The following is a 19,036-nucleotide window of genomic DNA, read 5'->3' on the forward strand; positions in this document are numbered from 1 at the left end:
TGTCCATATACCATAATATAAATATATACACACATGAATAAATAAACTGATAAAGTACAATAACAGAAAATGGGTTATTAATAATCAGAGTTTTGTCCGAGCCAGGTTTAATAGCCTGATGGCTGTGAGGAAGTAGCTATTCCTGACCTCCTAATCCAATTTTCCTGCCTTCTCATTACCCTTGACTCCCGTTCTAATCAAAAATTTCTCTATCTCTACCTTAAAAATATCCACTGATTTGGCCTCCTCAGCCCTCTCTGGCAATGAGTTCCACAGATTAACTACCCTCTGACTAAAGAAGTTCCTCCTCACCTCCTTTCTAAAAGAGCGGCCTATAATTTTGAGGCTATGACCTCTGGTCCTAGACTCCCACCAGTGGAAACATCCTCTCCATATCCACTCTATCTATAATAATAATAATAATAATACATTTTATTTATGGGCGCCTTTCAAGAGTCTCAAGGACACCTATATCTATGCCTTTCATTATTGTGTAAGTGCCAATGAGGTCCCCCCTCAACCTTGTAAAGATGTTGTGCTGTTGTGTGGCAGTGTCGGGCTCGGAGCCCATGTACTGGTCCAGCTTTATGACGGACAGTATGCAGCTGGCCAAGGAGTGCCTGAGCCAGAGACTGACGGATGATCAAGCTGAAGGGCCACAGCCATTCGAGGGGCTCGAGAAGTTTGCAGAAACCATTGAAACAGGTGAGTAACAGGACGACATGTATAACTGGGAGTGACGCCCAGTGACAGGAGTAGCCCCAGCCTGCAGTCACGTGGGTGATGCTGGCTTCCTGCCTTTTCTGACTGAATTTAATTGATTGGAAGATACATCGCGGAAACAGGTCCTTTGACCCACCCAGTCCATGCCGGCCATCACCCTAGTTCCCACTCACTACACACTCGGGGCAATTTACAGAGACCATTTAACCTACATGCCCGCATGTCTTTGGATGCGAGAGGAAACCAGAGCACACGGAGGAAACCCACGCGGTCCCAGGGACAATGTGCAAACTCATGCCTCACAGATGAAATGCGTCATTCACATGTCCTTTGTCAGAAGGGGGCATGGCAGTGGGGGGGGCACAGCAGCGGGGGGGCACGGCAGAGATGGGGCATGGTAGGGGAGGGGCACGGCAGTGGGGGAAGGGCAAGGCAGTGGGGGGGGGCACAGCAGCGGGGGGGCAGGGGAGGGGCACGGCAGCAGGGGGGCACAGCAGTGGGGGGGCACGGCCTTGGGGGGGGGGCACAGCAGAGATGGGGCAGGGGAGGGGCACGGCAGTGGGGAGGGGCACAGCAGCGGAGGGGCACGGCCGTGTCTGGACCCAATTGGCATGGGCAAGTTAGGTCGGCATGAGCAAGTTGGGCCAAAGGGCCTGTTTCCGTAGTACATGACTTTATGGTTACGTCATATCCAACTCTTATTTCCTCACAGTATTGTGCGAGTAAAAAGCAAAAATTGACAACATTTGGTCTTTCTTTGGCACAAGCCTTGCCCACCAACCATCTGCCACCCACCCCCGTGTTTAACGTTAGCCCCAGCTGTTAAACGACAGTGGTGGGTCACTTCATTATTGCCCATAAAGTGGCTTAAAGTGCCTTAGGTCACAACTCTGCTTATAACAAGGGTACAATGGGGAAAGTGGGCTTGTGTTACAGAACATCGCCACAAGGAGAGTTGTCTAAGAATGCAAACCTTTCTGTACTGCGGGTGTTGTCTGTATCTTATACTGAAGCAAATGTGCCACACTGCTTTTCTCATTGACCAGTTTTAAGAAGAGTCAAGCTTACGTTTCTAGACAGTGTTCTCAGGATCGAGCACGTTCCGGAGAATTCTAAAACCGGGGTGGCATTGGAGATCCGTATCCAGCGGTAAGTGAAGCAGCTTCATTTACTCCCGTCCCTCCAGCCACCTCCCCTCCCCCCCAGGCTCAGATGTCTTTGGCTGTCGGTGACTGAGGTTTCCAGCAGTATCTCCCATCCATCAGCTGCCATCTCAGCCCCTCTCAGCCCCTTCAAGTTTATTGTCCAGTGCACTGTTATGGTGAGGTACAGCTGCAGTAAACATCTTGCTTGCAGCAGCGTTGCAGGCACATAGACTCGGACAAACACACAAAACACATTATACATACTTTGTGCATAAATTACATGTAAAATTCAAAAAAGGCAAAGACTGCAAAAATTAAAACGTTAGTCAGTGCAAAAACAGAATTGGTGGGTGGGTGGGGGGGGGGGGGGGGGGGGGGGTCAGTAGTATTGCTGGAGGTGGTCCAAGTATTCTAGTATTCCGTTGTCAAGATAGATTAGGGCTGTGCTGTTCGGTTCATAAACTTGATGGTTGTAGGGAAGTAGCTGTTCCTGAACCAGGTGGTGTGGGACTTCAGGCTACTGTACCTCCTGCCCACTGTACCTCCTGAACATTAGCAAATTTGCAGATGACACAAAGCTGGGTAGCAGTGTGAACTGTGAGGAGGATGGTATGAGAATGCAGGGTGACTTGGACAGGTTGGGGGAGTGGGCAGATGCATGGCAGATGAAGTTTAATGTGGATAAATGTGAGGTTATCCACTTTGGTATCAAAAACAGGAAGGCAGATTACTATCTAAATGGCGTCAAATTGGGAAAAGGGGAAGTACAACGGGATCTGGGGGTCCTTGTTCATCAGTCTATGAAAGTAAGCATGCAGGTACAGCGGGCAATGAAGAAAACAAATGGCATGTTGGTCTTTATAACAAGAGGAGTCGAGTATAGGAGCAAAGAGGTCCTTCTGCAGTTGTACAGAGCCCTAGTGAGACCACACCTGGAGTATTGAGTGCAGTTTTGGTCCCCTAATTTGAGGAAGGACATTCTTGCTATTGAGGGAGTGCAGCGTAGGTTTACAAGGTTAATTCCCGGGATGGCGGGACTGTCATATGCTGAGAGAATGGAGAAGCTGGGCTTGTACACTCTGGAGTTTAGAAGGATGAGAGGGAATCTTATTGAAACATACAAGATTGTTAAGGGTTTGGACATGCTAGAGGCAGGAAACATGTTCCCGATGTTGGGGGAGTCCAGAACCAGGGGCCACAGTTTAAGAATAAGGGGTAAGCCATTTAGAACGGAGACGAGGAAACTCTTTTTCTCACAGAGAGTTGTGAGTCTGTGGAATTCTCTGCCTCAGAGGGCGGTGGAGGCAGGTTCTCTGGATGCTTTCAAGAGAGAGCTAGATAGGGCTCTTAAAGATAGCGGTCAGGGGATATGGGGAGAAGGCAGGAATGGGAATGATCAGCCATGATCCCATTGAATGGCGGTGCTGGCTCGAAGGGCCGAAAGGCCTACTCCTGCACCTATTGTCTATTGTTTATTGCCCAATGGTATATGCTTCTTATTGGCCTAAAGCACTGCATTCAGTAAGGCCAGAGCTTAGATCCTTTAATGGAAACAAACTTATCCCCTGGATGGAACTGGAAGTCACCCTGTGTTTACACTGAACACTGCAACAATGCCAGCACCTGGCTTGTGCCAGAGTGGAGAGATATCATCATGGCAGCACAGGCTGGAAAGACCAAAATGTGCCTGTCCATGCTGTAAGATTCTATGACAATGGCTCGATGACACTATCCCGTACTTTCCCAATCATTTTATGTCTGTAGATCGGAGTGAAGAGCTTTGTTCTGAATGCGACGCTGCTGCTCCTGTTATCTCTGAACAGCGTGTAATGTCTCAGTGCTTCTGCGTTTACAGGATTGAATATTGCGATGAATCTGCGACGGAGTGTCCAGACGTGGGCATTCATCAGCCCACAGCCTTTGCCCGCAAGAACCTGCAGCTAAGTGGAATCTCATTCTTCTGGTTTGAGTTTCCTGAAAGTGCAAAAACCTCCCCCAGGATCTCGCCAATGCAGGTGAGAGTGATGGAGTGATTTTCAACGTGGCTTCTGGATGTCAATAACGTGCATCCATTCACTGCCTTCTTGTAGAAATGCAACAGACCGCACTTTGCAGATGTTCAAAAGCTACACACCACAATTAAAGAGGAAAATATTTCAGGGAACACAATTTTATTGAAAGCTGAGTGCACTTCAAAGCAGATTGCATTGGGCAGAGGTGAAAGGGTTCAGGAGAGGAGATGTCTGGGGCAGATTGTTGGACACTCACACCAAGAATGCTCATTGTATACTCGACTTCATCTCTTTCTCCTGTATCTGTGCACTGTGCTTGATAGGAATCACATATTGTCTTGTCGCTGACTGGATAGCATGCGACATAAAAAGCTTTTTGACAATAATAAACTAAAGTAAACTTTCTTTCTCCCGTTCCTTTTTTCACCACTTTCCTTTTCATTGCCAACCTACCGTGCCCACCTCCCTGCACAATTAATCTAAACTCCAACCAGAGGACCAATGAACTTCTTGTGTGGAGTAATGTCATGCTTGTTGTTTTGCTGCCCTGATTCAATCATCTCTTTGCTAATTCTAAATTATTTGCTAATTTGCTTTGCTAATTATAAAAGGATTGGACAAGCTAGATGCAGGAAAGATGTTCCCAATGTTGGGCGAGTCCAGAACCAGGGGCCACAGTCTTAGAATAAAAGGGGGGCCATTTAAGACTGAGGTTGTGATTTTGTGGAATTCCCTGCCACAGAGGGCAGTGGAGGCCAAATCACTGGATGGATTTAAGAGAGAGTTAGATCGAGCTCTAGGGGCTAGTGCAATCAAGGGATATGGGGAGAAGGCAGGCATGGGTTATTGATTGGGGACGATCAGCCATAATCACAATGAATGGCGGTGCTGGCTCGAAGGGCCGAATGGCCTCCTCCTGCACCTATTTTCTATGTCTATGTTTCTAATTCCGTACAATCTGTGGGACCTCAATCCTTTTGATTGGTATCAATTGAGAAAAACAATATAGCAGCAACAAACCCCCTGTGAGTTCAGGTAACGTATTGGGCGAGGAAACGCACACTCATCATGTGCTGGCTCCCATTCGAGACCATCATTCTCCACGCTAAGGCTGAATAATATGCTTCTGTTAAGATGTCATTCTGCTCATGGTGTCAATTTATTTCACAGGAAATGGAACCAAAGCTTTCTCCAAGTTGGAACCCGAAGATTGTTTCAGAACCTCACCCCCAGTTCACAAGGAAAGCATCTGATGCAGTTCACTTTGATCCGGTCCAGATTGGGAGCTGTGATGGAAAGATGGAACTGGAACTCACCTTGAAGCAGAACGAAGCGCTTCCAGTAGCCAAGGTCAGTGGCTGCTTGATATCCCTGCACATACAAAATACAGTGCCCTCCATAATGTTTGGGACAAAGACCCATCATTTATTTATTTGCCTCTGTACTCTACAATTTGAGATTTGTAATAGAAAAAAATCACATGTGGTTAAAGTGCACATTGTCAGATTTTATTAAAGGGTATTTTTATACATTTTGATTTCACCATGTAGAAATTACAGCAGTGTTTATACATAGTCCCCCATTTCAGGGCACCATAATGTTTGGGACACATGGCTTCATAGGCATTTGTAATTGCTCAGGTGTGTTTAAATGCCTCCTTAATGCAGGTGTAAGAGAGCTCTCAGCACCTAGTCTTTCCTCCAGTCTTTCCATCACCTTTAGAAACTTTTATTGCTGTTTATCAACATGAGGACCAAAGTTGTGCCAATGAAACTCAAAGAAGCCATTATGAGACTGAGAAACAAGAATAAAACTGTTAGAGACATCAGCCAAACTTTAGGCTTATCAAAATGAACTGTTTGGAACATCATTAAGAAGAAAGAGAGCACTGGTGAGCTAACTAATCGCAAAGGGACTGGCAGGCCAAGGAAGACCACCACAGCTGATGACAGAATTCTCTCTATAATAAAGAAAAATCCCCAAACACCTGTCCGACAGATCAGAAACACGCTTCGGGAGTCAGGTGTGGATTTGTCAATGACCACAGTCCGCAGAAGACTTCATGAACAGAAATACAGAGGCTACACTGCAAGATGCAAACCACTGGTTAGCTGCAAAACTAGGATGGCCAGGTTACAGTTTGCCAAGAAGTACTTAAAAGAGCAACCACAGTTCTGGAAAAAGGTCTTGTGGGCAGATGAGATGAAGATTAACTTATATCAGAGTGATGGCAAGAGCAAAGTGTAGAGGAGAGAAGGAACTGCCAAAGATCCAAAGCATACCACATCATCTGTGAAACACGGTGGTGGGGGTGTTGTGGCCTGGGCATGTATGTCTGCTGAAGGTACTGGCTCACTTATCCTAATTGATGAGACAACTGCTGATGGTAGTAGCATAATGAATTCTGAAGTGTATAGACACATCCTATCTGCTCAAGTTCAAACAAATGCTTCAAAATTCATTGGCCGGTGGTTCATTCTACAGCAAGACAATGATCCCAAATATACTGCTAAAGCAACAAAGGAGTTTCTCAAAGCTAAAAAATGGTCAATTCTTGAGTGGCCAAGTCCACCACCCGATCTGAACCGAATTGAGACTGCCTTTTATATGCTGAAGAGAAAACTGAAGGGGACTAGTCCCCAAAACAAGCATAAGCTAAAGATGGCTGCAATACAGGCCTGGCACAGCATCACCAGAGAAGACACCCAGCAACTGGTGATGTACATGAATCGCAGACTTCAAGCAGTCATTGCATGCAACGGATATGTAACAAAATACTAAACATGACTAGTTTCATTTACATGACATTGCTGTGTCCCAAACATTATGGTGCCCTGAAATGAGGGGACTATGTATAAACACAGCTGTAATTTCTACATGGTGAAACCAAATTGTATAAAAATGGCCTTTATTAAAATCTGACAATGTGCACTTTAACCACATGTGATTTTTTTCTATTACAAATCTCAAATTGTGCAGCGGCAAATAAATAAATGATGGGTCTTTGTCCCAAACATTATGGAGGGCACTGTACCCATCAACCTCTGTGTGAAAAAGCTGCTCCTCGGGTTCCTAATAAAAATGTTCCCCTAAAAATGTTCACCTTAAACCTGTCCTCTGGTTCTTGATTCGCCGAGTTAATGTGAATACACAGAGTCTTTGAGCTAATCTGTACCCTGTATTTAAAAGTAGTGAATCTTGGAATTCTCTATTCTGTAGGGGCTCAGTTTCTGACTATGTTCAAGACATAGACCAATAATGTGTCATTAATATTGTGATTATTCATTATATTTTATGAGGCGAGTTAAATGATATGAAGTTAGTGCAAGCAAGTGAAGTTTAGATGAAAGATCAGCCATGGTGTGAGTGAAGTAGGTGTAAGGGGCTGAATATATTCCGATGTTGGGCAGCGTGTGCAGTAACTGTTTCTGTCTGGTGCAGCTGGATGTGGATGGGCAGATCGAATCTGTCAAATTCTTCCTGTCTCCGCGCCAGGTCCACCTGCTCCTGGACATGCTGGGGACCATTCTTCTGCCAGGTCAGTCCTTGCACAATTTTTTTGTTTGCATTTTAAATTCTGTTCTTCATTTTCCTTCCTTATCAAATCTTTAAACATCGGTTTAGATAAGACTTTTGACCGACATCCACGATAAACCCACTGACTCCCATGGCTATCTAGACTACACTTCTTCCCACCCTGCTTCCTGCAAAGACTCCATTCCCTACTCCCAATTCCTCCATCTACGCCGCATCTGCACCCAGGATGAGGTCTTCCACACCAGGGCATTGGAGATGTCCTCATTCTTCAGGGAACGGAGGTTCCCCTCTTCAACCATAGATGAGGCTCTCACCAGGGCCTCTTCTATACCCCGTGACTCTACTCTCACTCCCCATCCCCCCCACTCGCAACAAGTGTCCCCCTTGTCCTCACCTTCCACCCTACCAGCCGTCACATATAACAAATAATCCTCCGACATTTTCACCACCTCCAACATGATCCCACCACTTGCCACATCTTCCCAACTACTCCTCTGTCTGCTTTCCGCAGAGACCGCTTCCTCCGTAACTCCCTGGTCAATTTGTCCCTTCCCACCCGAACCACCCCCTCTCCGGGTACTTTCCCTTGCAACCGCAAGAAGTGCTACACTTGTCGCTTTACCTCCCCCCTTGACTCCATTCAAGGACCCAGCAGTCTTTCCAGGTGAGGCAGAGGTTCACCTGCACCTCCTCCAACCTCATCTATTGCATCCGTTGCTCTAGATGTTAGCTGCTCTACATCGGTGAGACCAAGTGTAGGCTTGGCGATCGCTTCGCCGAACACCTCCGCTCGGTTCACAATAACCAACCTGATCTCCCGCTGGCTCAGTACTTCAACTCCCCCTCCCATTCCGAATCCAACCTTTCGGTCCTGGGCATCCTCCATGGCCAGAGTGAGGACCACCGTAAATTGGAGGAGCAGCACCTCATATTTCGCTTGGGCAGTCTGCACCCCAGCGGTATGAACATTGACTTAGAGAATTTCAGGTAGTCCTTACTTTCTCCTCCCCCTCTCAGCTCTCCCTCAGCCCTCTGGCTCCACATCTTCCTTTCTTCCTCCCGCCCCCCCCACCCTCACATCAGTCTGAAGAAGGGTTTCGACCCGAAATGTTGCCTATTTCCTTCGCTCCATAGATGCTGCCTCACCCGCTGAGTTTATCCAGCATTTGTGTGTACCAAAACATTGTGACTGCTCTGTGACCACCTGCCCCGTGATCAGACTGTAGTTATCACAAGGCTGCCATGCCTACACTTCATCCCACTCTTCAGTTTTCACTTCACGAGTGAATCTCTGGCTTCTCCTGTGCCGTCTACAAACACTTGGCTAAATGTGTCATATGTTGATGTAAAATTGACGGTGTTGTTATGATGGTCACAACCTTGGTGAGGCCACACTTGCGATACTGTACACGGTTTTAGTCCCCTTATTTAAGAGAAGATGCATGAGCAGCACCAGGCTACTTCCTGGAGGAAGAGTCCTGAGAGAGGATTTCCCTGTCAAAAATGGTTGGTTGGTTTGTTGAGTTTCCAAAAATGATATCCTGAGTGGGTGTGAATGAGTAGATGCTGAGATGTTTCCCAAATGAGAGAATCTCAAACAAGGGCACGTGGTTACGTGAGAAAAGGGCAGACATAGAAACGACTTCTTGCAGCGGTTGATGGATCTCTGGAATTCTCCTCCCAGAGCAGTTTAGTTTAGTTTTTAGTTTAGCGATACAGCTTGGAAACAGGCCCTTCGGCCCACCGAGTCCGCCGACCAGCGATCACCCAGAAACTAGTTCTGGGACAATTTTACAGAAGCCAATTAACTTACAAATCTGTACGTCTTTGGAGTGTGAAGGAAAGCAGAACACCCGGAGAAAACCCACATAGTCGCAGGGAGAACGTGCAAACTCCACACAGCCAGTACCCATGTTCATGATCAAGGGCATTTAAAATCAGGGATTTGAGGGCTAAGTAGAATTGGCACAGAAGAGGAGTTGAAAGAGGATAGATCAGCCACAATGATAGTGAATGGCATGGCAGGGATGAGTGAAACACCGGACGGAGACCAGCACTGGAGGAGTGCGGAGACCTCGAGTTGGAATGCCCAACACAACACAAGCTGGTCATTCAGGATAAGGTGCTGTCAAAATGCGGGTGTTTTTTTAAATCTTTAGCTGGTTGAAATGAATAGTTTGTTGAGGATGGACCAATGATTTGTCTGTGTGTGGCTTGTTCAGGATGCACAGAGCCAGCAGCTCTCCAGTCGAGGAGCCGGAGGAACCGGCCGATGCAGCAGGAAGATCAATATCTGATCCAGATGGAACTCAACCGTTACCTGCAGAAGGAGACCGTGTCCCCCGGCATCTCCGCAGAGCAGAGCTTCTACGAGACCGAAACAGTTCGGACAACGTCAAGCCGCGGTATGGAGCATATTCACACACACAACGTCAGTGCAAAACCTCATCCACTTTCACATGTACAGCTGGGCTGAGCTCAACCTTTACACACTGGCACCTCACGCACATCACACTGCCATCTTTTACAAACATTGCTGTGAGATCTCGTACCATATTGACCTGTGGCATGAGTCAATATCCCACCTTGGCACCTGACGAATTTCAATTCAAATAATGAATTAAAGTCAAATTTTTTTGGGGGGGGGAATGCTGCTTACTGCAATGGTGCCATGAGACTATTATACCACCACAAAAACACACCTGCTTCACTCATTCTGTCCCTGCATTCCAGGAGGCACTTTGGAAAGACAACAATCTGATTGGGTATGAAGTGGCTTCTGAAAGGGTTTGTTGAGCCACTCAGTTTGTGGGCAAATAAGAATGGGCCTGCCTGGTCAGCAACGTGCAAATCATATTGATTGAGAGATACAGGCCCCTCGGCCCACCATGCCGATCATTGAGCACCCATTCTATGTTATCCCACTCACAAATGAATGAATGTAACTCACCCTGGAATGTAACTCACCCTGACCCCTGCTTGTTAGAGAGAGAGAGAGGGAGAGAGAGAGCGCCAAAAACATTGTATGCCTCATGCACACTCAAACACACTGAAGCAAGCATGATGTGCTCTAATATATCGTCGCCTGTAACGGTCTCTCAGTGAGTAGTTGCGTTATCAGCCCCGTCATGGCTTTGTGATGAGGCCAGGCTGTGCTAGATTTATGCCATCTCAAGTCAACTGGAAAAAGCTGACCAGTTATGACTCCATTCTCACGACGAGGCGAGACCCTCAGGATGCCATCAGAGAATCGTTGATTGATAGATTCCACTCGCACGTCACGCTGATACCTAACATGTTAGCACTATAGGCTAGTTGAGCAGTTGTCCTCTTGATGTGAAATGGAAGAGCTTAAGGCAACAGCATCCCATCCAAATGTATATGTTCTGACTATCAAACCAGCTTTAGTGTTCACAGAGGGAAAGGGAGGGTTTATGTATGTGTTTCTGTTCTTGACTAGACTGAGATGTTTCGTCATTAAATGGCCAATGAGATAAACAGTTAGTAAATTGGTCATAGTTTATTCCCATCCTTTTGCCTCACCACCACCACCACCACTGCCCCTCCCCAACCGTTCAATATTCCCGTTTCCAGCCGTGTGTTTCCACGTGAGGTGGGATGGTTGCGGATCAGTCAGCGAGCTGGTTGCTGTGCGTTGTTCATCATTCATCATGTTCCTTCTGACAGCAGAAGATGAAGTCTTCTTCTCAATGGCAGACATGGAAATGTCCAACAGCGTGACGTCCCTTCCACCTCTTGGAGAACCGACAGTAGATATGGAATTATCATTGAGCAGTACGCACATCAACTCAACAGACAGCTCTCCGCAAAGTGCCACAAGGGTAAGTGAAGAATCCAAGTCATGATCATACTGTAGAAACAAGGAACTGCAGATGCTAGTTTACAAAGTAAGGACACAAAGTGCTGGAGTAACTCAGCAGGTCAGGCAACATCCCAAGAGAACATGGATGGGTGACATTTCACAGAGTGCTGGAGTAACTCAGCGGGCCAGGCAGCATCTGTGGAGAACGTGGCTAGGTGAGGTTTCACAGAGTGCTGGAGTAACTCAGCGGGCCAGGCAGCATCTGTGGAGAACATGGATAGGTGACGTTTCACAGAGTGCTGGAGTAACTCAGCAGGTCATGGAACATCCCCAGAGAACATGGATAGGTGACATTTCGGGTTGGGACACTTCTTGCTGCTTTGACCAGCATTTGACCCAAAGGCGCATTGAAAGATATCAATTACCATGTGGTAATACTATATTTCATGGTCATATTCTTCATCGTGCTGAACACAGAAACATAGAAAAAATAGGTGGAGGAGTAGGCCATTCGGCCCTTCGAGCCAGCACCGCAATTCATTATGATCATGGCTGATCATCCAAAATCAGTACCCCATTCCTGCTTTTTCCCTATATCCCTTGATTCCTTTAGCCCTAAGAGCTAAATCTAACTCTCTTGAAAACATCCAGTGAATTGGCCTCCGCTGCCTTCTGTGGCAGAAGATTCCACAGATTCACGTCTCTCTGGGTGAAGACGTTTTTCCTCATCTCTGTCCTAAATGGCCGCCCCCTTATTCTTAAACTGTGACCCCTGGTTCTGGACTCACCCAACATCGGGGACATTTTCCTTGCATCTAGCTTGTCCAATCCTTTAAGAATTTTATATGTTTCTATAAGATCCCCTCGCATTTTTCTAAATTCCAGTGAATACAAGCCCAATCGACCCATTCTTTCATCATATGTTAGTCCCGCCATCCCGGGAATTAACCTGGTGAACCTACGTTGCGCTCCCTCAATAGCAAGAATGTCCTTCTTCAAATTTGGAAACCAAAATTGCACACACTACTCCAGGTGTGGTGTCACTAAGGCCCTGTACAACTGCAATAGGACCACCTTGCTCCAAAATCAATACAGTGTATATCAATGACTTTACACATGCATGCAGATAGCGCTGTTGTGGTCACTTGTAGTGGTGTGATGGTTCAGAACTGGAAACTCTAATGTTGTAAGTTCAAATTTCACAATAGCAAGGCAATAGTGAATTTACTTACTTCTCAGCTGATAGCAAGTTGATGAATCTGCTTCCTGGGAAGATCCTTTGTCCTGATCTGAGCAGTCTCTCGCAGTGGGATGGATAAATGAGCAAAAATACAAACTGCTAGAGGAACTCAGCAGGTCAGGCAGCACCCACGCAGGGAAATGGACCGAGCACACTTCAGGTTGGGACCCTTCTTCATGACTGGAGTAGAGGGGGAGGTAGCTCGTAGAGAGTGAAGGGAGCGGGCGGGGCAAGAGCTGGTGAGTGCTGGGTGGACCGTGATAAGGAGGGGTTGATTTGCAGATGAGGCAGGTGGGAGAGGGAAGGGTGGAGATAGTAAGCAAGGCTGGAGGTGATGTGAAGAGGACAAACGACGGCAGATGGTGGATTCTGATATGGAAGGAGCAGAGGTAGGGATGGGGGGTAGAAGCGACAGGAGGGAGGGTGAAAAGAGAAACCTGGATTGGCTCGGGGTAGGTAGCGGCTGGGTGGGAGGGGAAGCAGATTGGGGCTTCACCCTTGGTTAATGAGGTTTGTTTGGTATTCTGGTGACTGGGGGTATGGACGTTATCTCATTCCAACATCAACAGCTCTTTCTTTGGTTGTTTTTCCAGTGTTTATGTTTTTATAGCTTGGCAATCAAAAGCGTTGACAGAATCTTCTGACCAAGATTCTACACAGGTTTGTAGGTTAATTGGCCCTCTGTGACTTGCATTCTGTATGTAGGGAGTGGATGAGAAAGTGGATAACGTAGAACTAGTGTGAACGGTGATCAATGGGCCGAAGGGCCTGCTTCCATGCTGTACCTCTAAACTAAACTGTTTGAATACAAATTTGCCAGTGTCATCCACGTCATGAGATCTTTTAAAAAGAAATGTTGAACATGATCACAAAAAACAAACCTGAAATCTTTTATTTTGCGTTTCAGTTTTCCACATCGTGGGATGAATACCTGGATAGTTCTGGACCAGGGAGCCGAGTACTGCAGGAGTCGCCATTTAACTCCAAAGAGCTGCCAATAATACAGAGGCCTCTCCGACCGAGCAGTAGGTTACTCAGTGGTCTTTCCAAGTGTGCTGTGCCGGCCTTCCATTTATTGGAAGCTGACGCATGTTTAGACAATAGGTGCAGGAGTAGGTCATTCAACCCTTCGAGCCAGCTGTGATCATGGCTGATCATCCACAATCAGTACCCCGTTCCTGCCTTCTCCCCATATCCCTTGACTCCGCTATCTTCAAGAGCTCTATCTAACTCTCTCTTGAAAGCATCCAGAGAATTGGCCTCCACTGCCTTCTGAGGCAGAGAATTCCACAGATTCACAACCCTCTGGGTGAAAGCGTTTTTCCTCATCTCCGTTCTAAATGGCCTACCCCTTATTCTTAAACTGTGCCCCTGGTTCCGGACTCCCCCAACATCGGGAACTTGTTTCCTGCTTCTCGCATGTCCAATCCCTTAATAATCTTATATGTTTCAATAAGATATCCTCTCATCCTTCTAAATTCCAGAGTGTACAAGCCCAGTTGCTCCATTCTTTCCACATATGACAGTCCCACCATCCCGGGAATTAACCTTGTGAACCTACGCTGCACTCCCTCAATAGCAAGAATGTCCTTCCTCAAATTTGGAGACCAAAACGGCACAAAATCTCCAGGTGTGATCTTACCAGGGCTCTGTACAACTGCAGAAGGACCTCTTGGCTCCTATACTCAACTCCTCTTGTTATGTTACCTGCGTGTTTACTTTTAGTGACTGATGAACAAGGACACCCATGTCTCGTTGCACTTAACTATTGAGAACACTTTAGGAGACTTTTAAAAGTGGTCAACAGCAAAGCTGACATAAGTGGCCAGTGAAATGAGCACTTTGAGTTAATGGCTCTTGGTTTGCAATGATGGTCCTGTGCTTGAGTCAGTCCCACAGAGGGATAGATGAATATAAACATTGGAGAGGTAGGCCATTTGTTGCATCAAACCTGTAGTGCCATTAGATCATAGTTTATTTATTGCGGTTGAGTTAAATTAAAGTCTGGGAATAACAGCAAGCAAATGACATTGACCATGGTTTTGATAAATGGAAGAGTGTGATTGTCTTCAGGCATCTACCTTTCTTGTACACATTCTCCAGTATCAACTTCAGATATGAGCCGTCAGGTTTTCCCTCCTTGTTTTTCAGGTCTGCCATCCAAAGCTCACCCCATTGATGAGTCCCGGCCTGAGGTTGTGGTCCGGCTGGTCATTGGCAGTCTTTCAGTGTCGGTGCTGCACATCGATCCGCTGCCTCCGCCCGAGAGCCCGCTGCACCTCCAACCCCTCACCAAGATGGCCTCCCATTTCTTCCAGCAGTTGAAGACCCTCAACCTCTCTCAATTCCCAGCACAAGACTTCCACATGTTCCGAAGCAAGTTTGCCTCTGCCTGTCCCCACGACCATCTACGGTTTGTGCAGCCTTGCATATTAATCTTCCGTCTACGTCTGCTTTGAACAATGCTTAATAATTACCATGTGTCTGATAACTCAAGTATTCTAACCACCAAAAGTGAATGTTTCCATTCTTGCAGCAACTCAATGGTCCTCTCACAGTCAAACATAGAACAGTACAGCACAAGAACAGGCCCTTGGCCTAAAATGCCAGTGCCAAACATGATGCCAAGACCAACTCCCATCTGCCTGCATGTGATCCATATCCCTCCATTCTCAGATTATTCATGTGCCTAAACAGCCTGCCCACTTAGGCGATTTTATAGGGTACAAGGCTGTCGCCACATGGTCGCCGGGGTGTCGCCTGTATGGTCGTGAGTCGCCCAAAGAGTCGTAGCGATTTCAGGTCGCTGCTGGATTTTCAACATGTTCAAAAAATTTCGGCGACAGTGGGCTTGACGCCAATGAGCGTAGCTTGACTTCTGGGTGTCGCCAGGATGATATAGGTTGTCACTAGGATGACGCAGGTTGTCGCCAGGTGACGTAGGTTGTCGCTGGTGCTGACTTCGGGGAATTCCATTGGCGACTACCTACATCAACCTACATTAACCGGTGACAGGTACCGGCGACTGAATTGTCTTAAGTTGTTTTCAGTTGTCGCCGACAGGGTCGTAGCTTGTCGCGGGTGGACGTAGGTTGTCGTAGGTGTGGTCGTAGACGGACAATCCTAATGGGTCGCCGGTTGTCCGTAGCTTACCGTAGCTTGACGTCGATTACGTGGTAGGTTGTTGTAGCTTGTCGTAGACATTGTCGTAGGGGGTCCAGTCGCCGGCTTTCTACTACTTTCTACAGCGATCTACTACGACTATGACAGTCGCTGAAAAAATCACCTAAGTGGGACAGGCCCTTAAGTCTCTTGAATGCCACAATTGTGTCTACCTGCACCACCCTCTGTGTAAAAGTAAAACTTGCCTCATATAGCTCCTTTAAACTGTGCCCTTCTCATTTTAAATCTATGCCCTCTAGTACTCAGAAACATAGACAATAGGTGCAGTAGTAGGCCATTCTGCCCTTCGAGCCAGCACCGTCATTCAATATGATCGTGGTTGATCATCTAGCATCAGTACCCTGTTCCTGCTTTTTCCCCGTATCCCTTGATTCAGTTAGCCCCAAGAGCTCTATCTAACTCTCTTGAATACATCCAGTGAATTGGCCTCCACTGCCTTCTGTGGCGGAGAATTCCACAGATTCACAACTCTGGCTGAGAAAGTTTTTCCTCATCTCAGTCCTATGGGGAGAAGGCAGGAACGGGGTACTGATTGGGGATGATCAGCCATGATCACATTGAATGGCGGTGCTGGCTTGAAGGGCTGAATGGCCTACTCCTGCACCTATTGTCTATTGTCTATTATTCTGAATTTTGTGGCTCATGGTGCTGCACTCCCCCAGCATCGGGAACATTTTTCCTACATCTAGCCTGTCCAATCCCTTAAGAATGTTATATGTTTCTATAAGATCTACCCTATCTATGCCTCTAATAATTTTATATACTGTGAAATAGAGCCCTAATTTTTCAGACATTTCCAAATAACAATGGCCTTCATGTGTTGTTACTTTTACTGTGGCTGTTCTCCAGATCACCTCCATAGTCTTGATTTATAACCTGCCCACACCGGCCAACATGTCCCAGCTACACTAGTCCCACCTGCCTGCATTTGGCCCATATCCCTCCAAACCTGTCCTATCCATGTACCTGTTTAACTGTTGCTTAAACGTTGGGATAGTCCCAGCCTCAACTACCTCCTCTGGCAGCTTGTTCCATACACCCACCACCCTTTGTGTGAAAAAGTTACCCCTCAGATTCCTATTAAATCTTTTCCCCTTCACCTTGAACCCATGTCCTCTGGTCCTCTATTCCCCTACTCTGGGCAAGAAACTCTGTGCATCTACCCGATCTATTCCTCTCATGATTTTGTACACCTCCATGAGATCACCCCTCATTCTCCTGCGCTCCAAGGAATAGAGTCCCAGCCTACTCAACCTCTCCCTATAGCTCACACCCTCTAGTCCTGGCAACATCCTGGTAAATCTACTCTGAACCCTTTCCAGCTTGACAACATCTTTCCTATAACATGGTGCCCAGTACTGAACACAATACTCTAAGTGAAGGGTACAAACTAAGGATATATTCTGTGTGATTTGGGCTGAGCAACATGGAAGAGTCAGGATCAATCACCATCCCTGAGCTGTAAGTTGTGGTTTACAGTGTATTTCAATGAAGAGGTGGGAGCTGGGAGGCATGTGTAGGGTAGCATGCCTTTGACCTTTCCTGCCGCACACAAGACCGTACAAAATCACCTCAATTATTTGGGACTACTATTACTCTTTTTGTGATTGTGTCTACGTGGGATTTGAAGTTTTATTTCTTCCTAACATTTTGTTTGCAGCAATAGATGCGCTACCTAAACACAAGCTGAGCTACGTTCACAGCTGCAGAGATTAACTAGCACGTAACTCTTTCATAGGCTGTTTGCAACCAGCGTGAAGCTGAACTATGAGCAGCGGCGGGGCACCAGCTCCAGGAGTGTAAACACTGACGTCTGCATCCAGTGGATGGAACTGTTGGAATGTCTGTTCCCTATGGATTGCCCCTCTGGCATGCCCCAGTATACAGAGGTGAGAGCTGTCCCACAGTCCCAATGCACACACAACTAACGACTTCCCACTGTGTCTTCAGCTTTGTCCCTGCAATTGGTTCATAACGCTAAAAGCTTTCCCTTCAAAACCTCCTGCTTTCACTGTGTTACTTCGAAGCGAAGGAAATAGGCAACGTTTCGGGTTGAAACCCTTCTTCAGAAGAAGTGTTTCAGTAGAAGGTTGTCTGAAGAAGGGTCTCGACCCGAAATGTTGCCTATTTCCTTCGCTCCATAGATGCTGCCTCACCCGCTGAGTTTCTCCAGCATTTTTGTCTACCTTCAGCAGAGGATTTTCTGGTTCGTGTTTATGGTTGTACTGATCTTAGGAGAACATCTCTTTGAGACATTTTACCTGAATCTTTCTCTCCTTCTCTGACTTGTTTTGGCAGCTGATCACATTTCAATCCGTGGGCGAGACGGAAGCTCATTCTACACCTTCCGTCCAGATTCATTACAAGCACCTTGACCGAAGAGGAGTGCAGGTATGGACAGGAGGAATGATTTGCATTTTGTAGCCTCAATATGCCTGAAGTGTTGTACAATGAATGCAGCAATGTAGCTTCAACCAATTTGCCTACAACAAGCTCTCACAAATGGCAACGTGGCAATGAATCATAGCTGTCTATTCATGGATTAAAAACTGGACCTTGGATAGTGGGGAGTGTTCTCCAGTTCTTGTGGATATGCAGAGAATGATGGGGTATAGATCACATGCGGGCAGCGGAGATTTTTGTTTGCCCCTCACCATAATCGGTCTGAAGAAGTGTCCCGACTCAAAACGTCACCTGTCCATGTTCTCCAGAGATGCTGTCTGACCTGTTGAGTTACTCCAGCACTTTGTGGGGTTTTTTGTAACCAGCATCTGCAGTTCCTTGTTTCCAGGTTAAACAAGATGTATGTGATGTGTGAGCATGTCTTGTTATGGGCTGCAGTACGGTGCTGGGAGCTTTCGATGATTTATTGAAAGCCAAAGGCAGCCACAAGAGTTAAGGACTAAACTCTATGGTAGCATTCTAGGGTTTTTTACAAAGGTTTTGCCGACAGAAAGGCAAGCAAGCAATGTTTGAATTGGTGGACAGTGACGGGGAGGGTGTCATTCTGAGCTCAGCTCGTGTTGGACAGTGAAGGGAGGGAGAGTTTCTCTGCTCTTTAGTGTATTCCAGATTCAAGGGGAAGTGGAAGGCCAGGTCTCCAGAACCTTGCGTTACCCACATGGATATGGAGTTAGATGGCTAATGCATTGACAGGATAGATAATAAGAATCCTTTTCCCAGGGTGGCGGTCAAAGACTAGAGGTCATAACTTTAAGGTGAGAGGGGCAAAGTTCAATGGAGATGTGCGGCACTTTTTTTTATCACATGAGAGGGTGGTGGGTGCTGCCAGGGGTGGTGGTGGAGGCAGATACGATAGTGGTGTTTAAGAGGCTTTTGGATAGGCGCATGGATATGGAGGGACATGGTACAC

At 46.7% G+C, this 19,036-nt stretch overlaps 1 protein-coding gene across 4 annotated transcripts in view; it reads left to right on the forward strand.

Moving 5' to 3' along the window:
• Positions 1 to 19,036, forward strand: part of atg2b (autophagy related 2B) — an 82,436-nt gene that overhangs the window by 5,792 nt on the left and 57,608 nt on the right. Inside the window, exons 3-13 of one of the 4 annotated variants that reach the window (XM_033027481.1) lie at positions 553 to 705; positions 1,770 to 1,872; positions 3,724 to 3,883; positions 5,048 to 5,230; positions 7,322 to 7,418; positions 9,640 to 9,822; positions 11,105 to 11,259; positions 13,388 to 13,505; positions 14,632 to 14,893; positions 17,402 to 17,552; positions 17,962 to 18,054. In XM_033027481.1, the coding sequence (XP_032883372.1) occupies positions 553 to 705; positions 1,770 to 1,872; positions 3,724 to 3,883; positions 5,048 to 5,230; positions 7,322 to 7,418; positions 9,640 to 9,822; positions 11,105 to 11,259; positions 13,388 to 13,505; positions 14,632 to 14,893; positions 17,402 to 17,552; positions 17,962 to 18,054 (1,658 nt within the window). The remainder of the gene's footprint in view (positions 1 to 552; positions 706 to 1,769; positions 1,873 to 3,723; positions 3,884 to 5,047; positions 5,231 to 7,321; positions 7,419 to 9,639; positions 9,823 to 11,104; positions 11,260 to 13,387; positions 13,506 to 14,631; positions 14,894 to 17,401; positions 17,553 to 17,961; positions 18,055 to 19,036) is intronic. The other 3 variants (XM_033027485.1, XM_033027483.1, XM_033027482.1) reach the window with 3 other exon arrangements.

The sequence above is a fragment of the Amblyraja radiata genome, chromosome 9 (assembly GCF_010909765.2).
Source record: "Amblyraja radiata isolate CabotCenter1 chromosome 9, sAmbRad1.1.pri, whole genome shotgun sequence".
Classification (NCBI taxonomy): Eukaryota; Metazoa; Chordata; class Chondrichthyes; order Rajiformes; family Rajidae; genus Amblyraja; species Amblyraja radiata.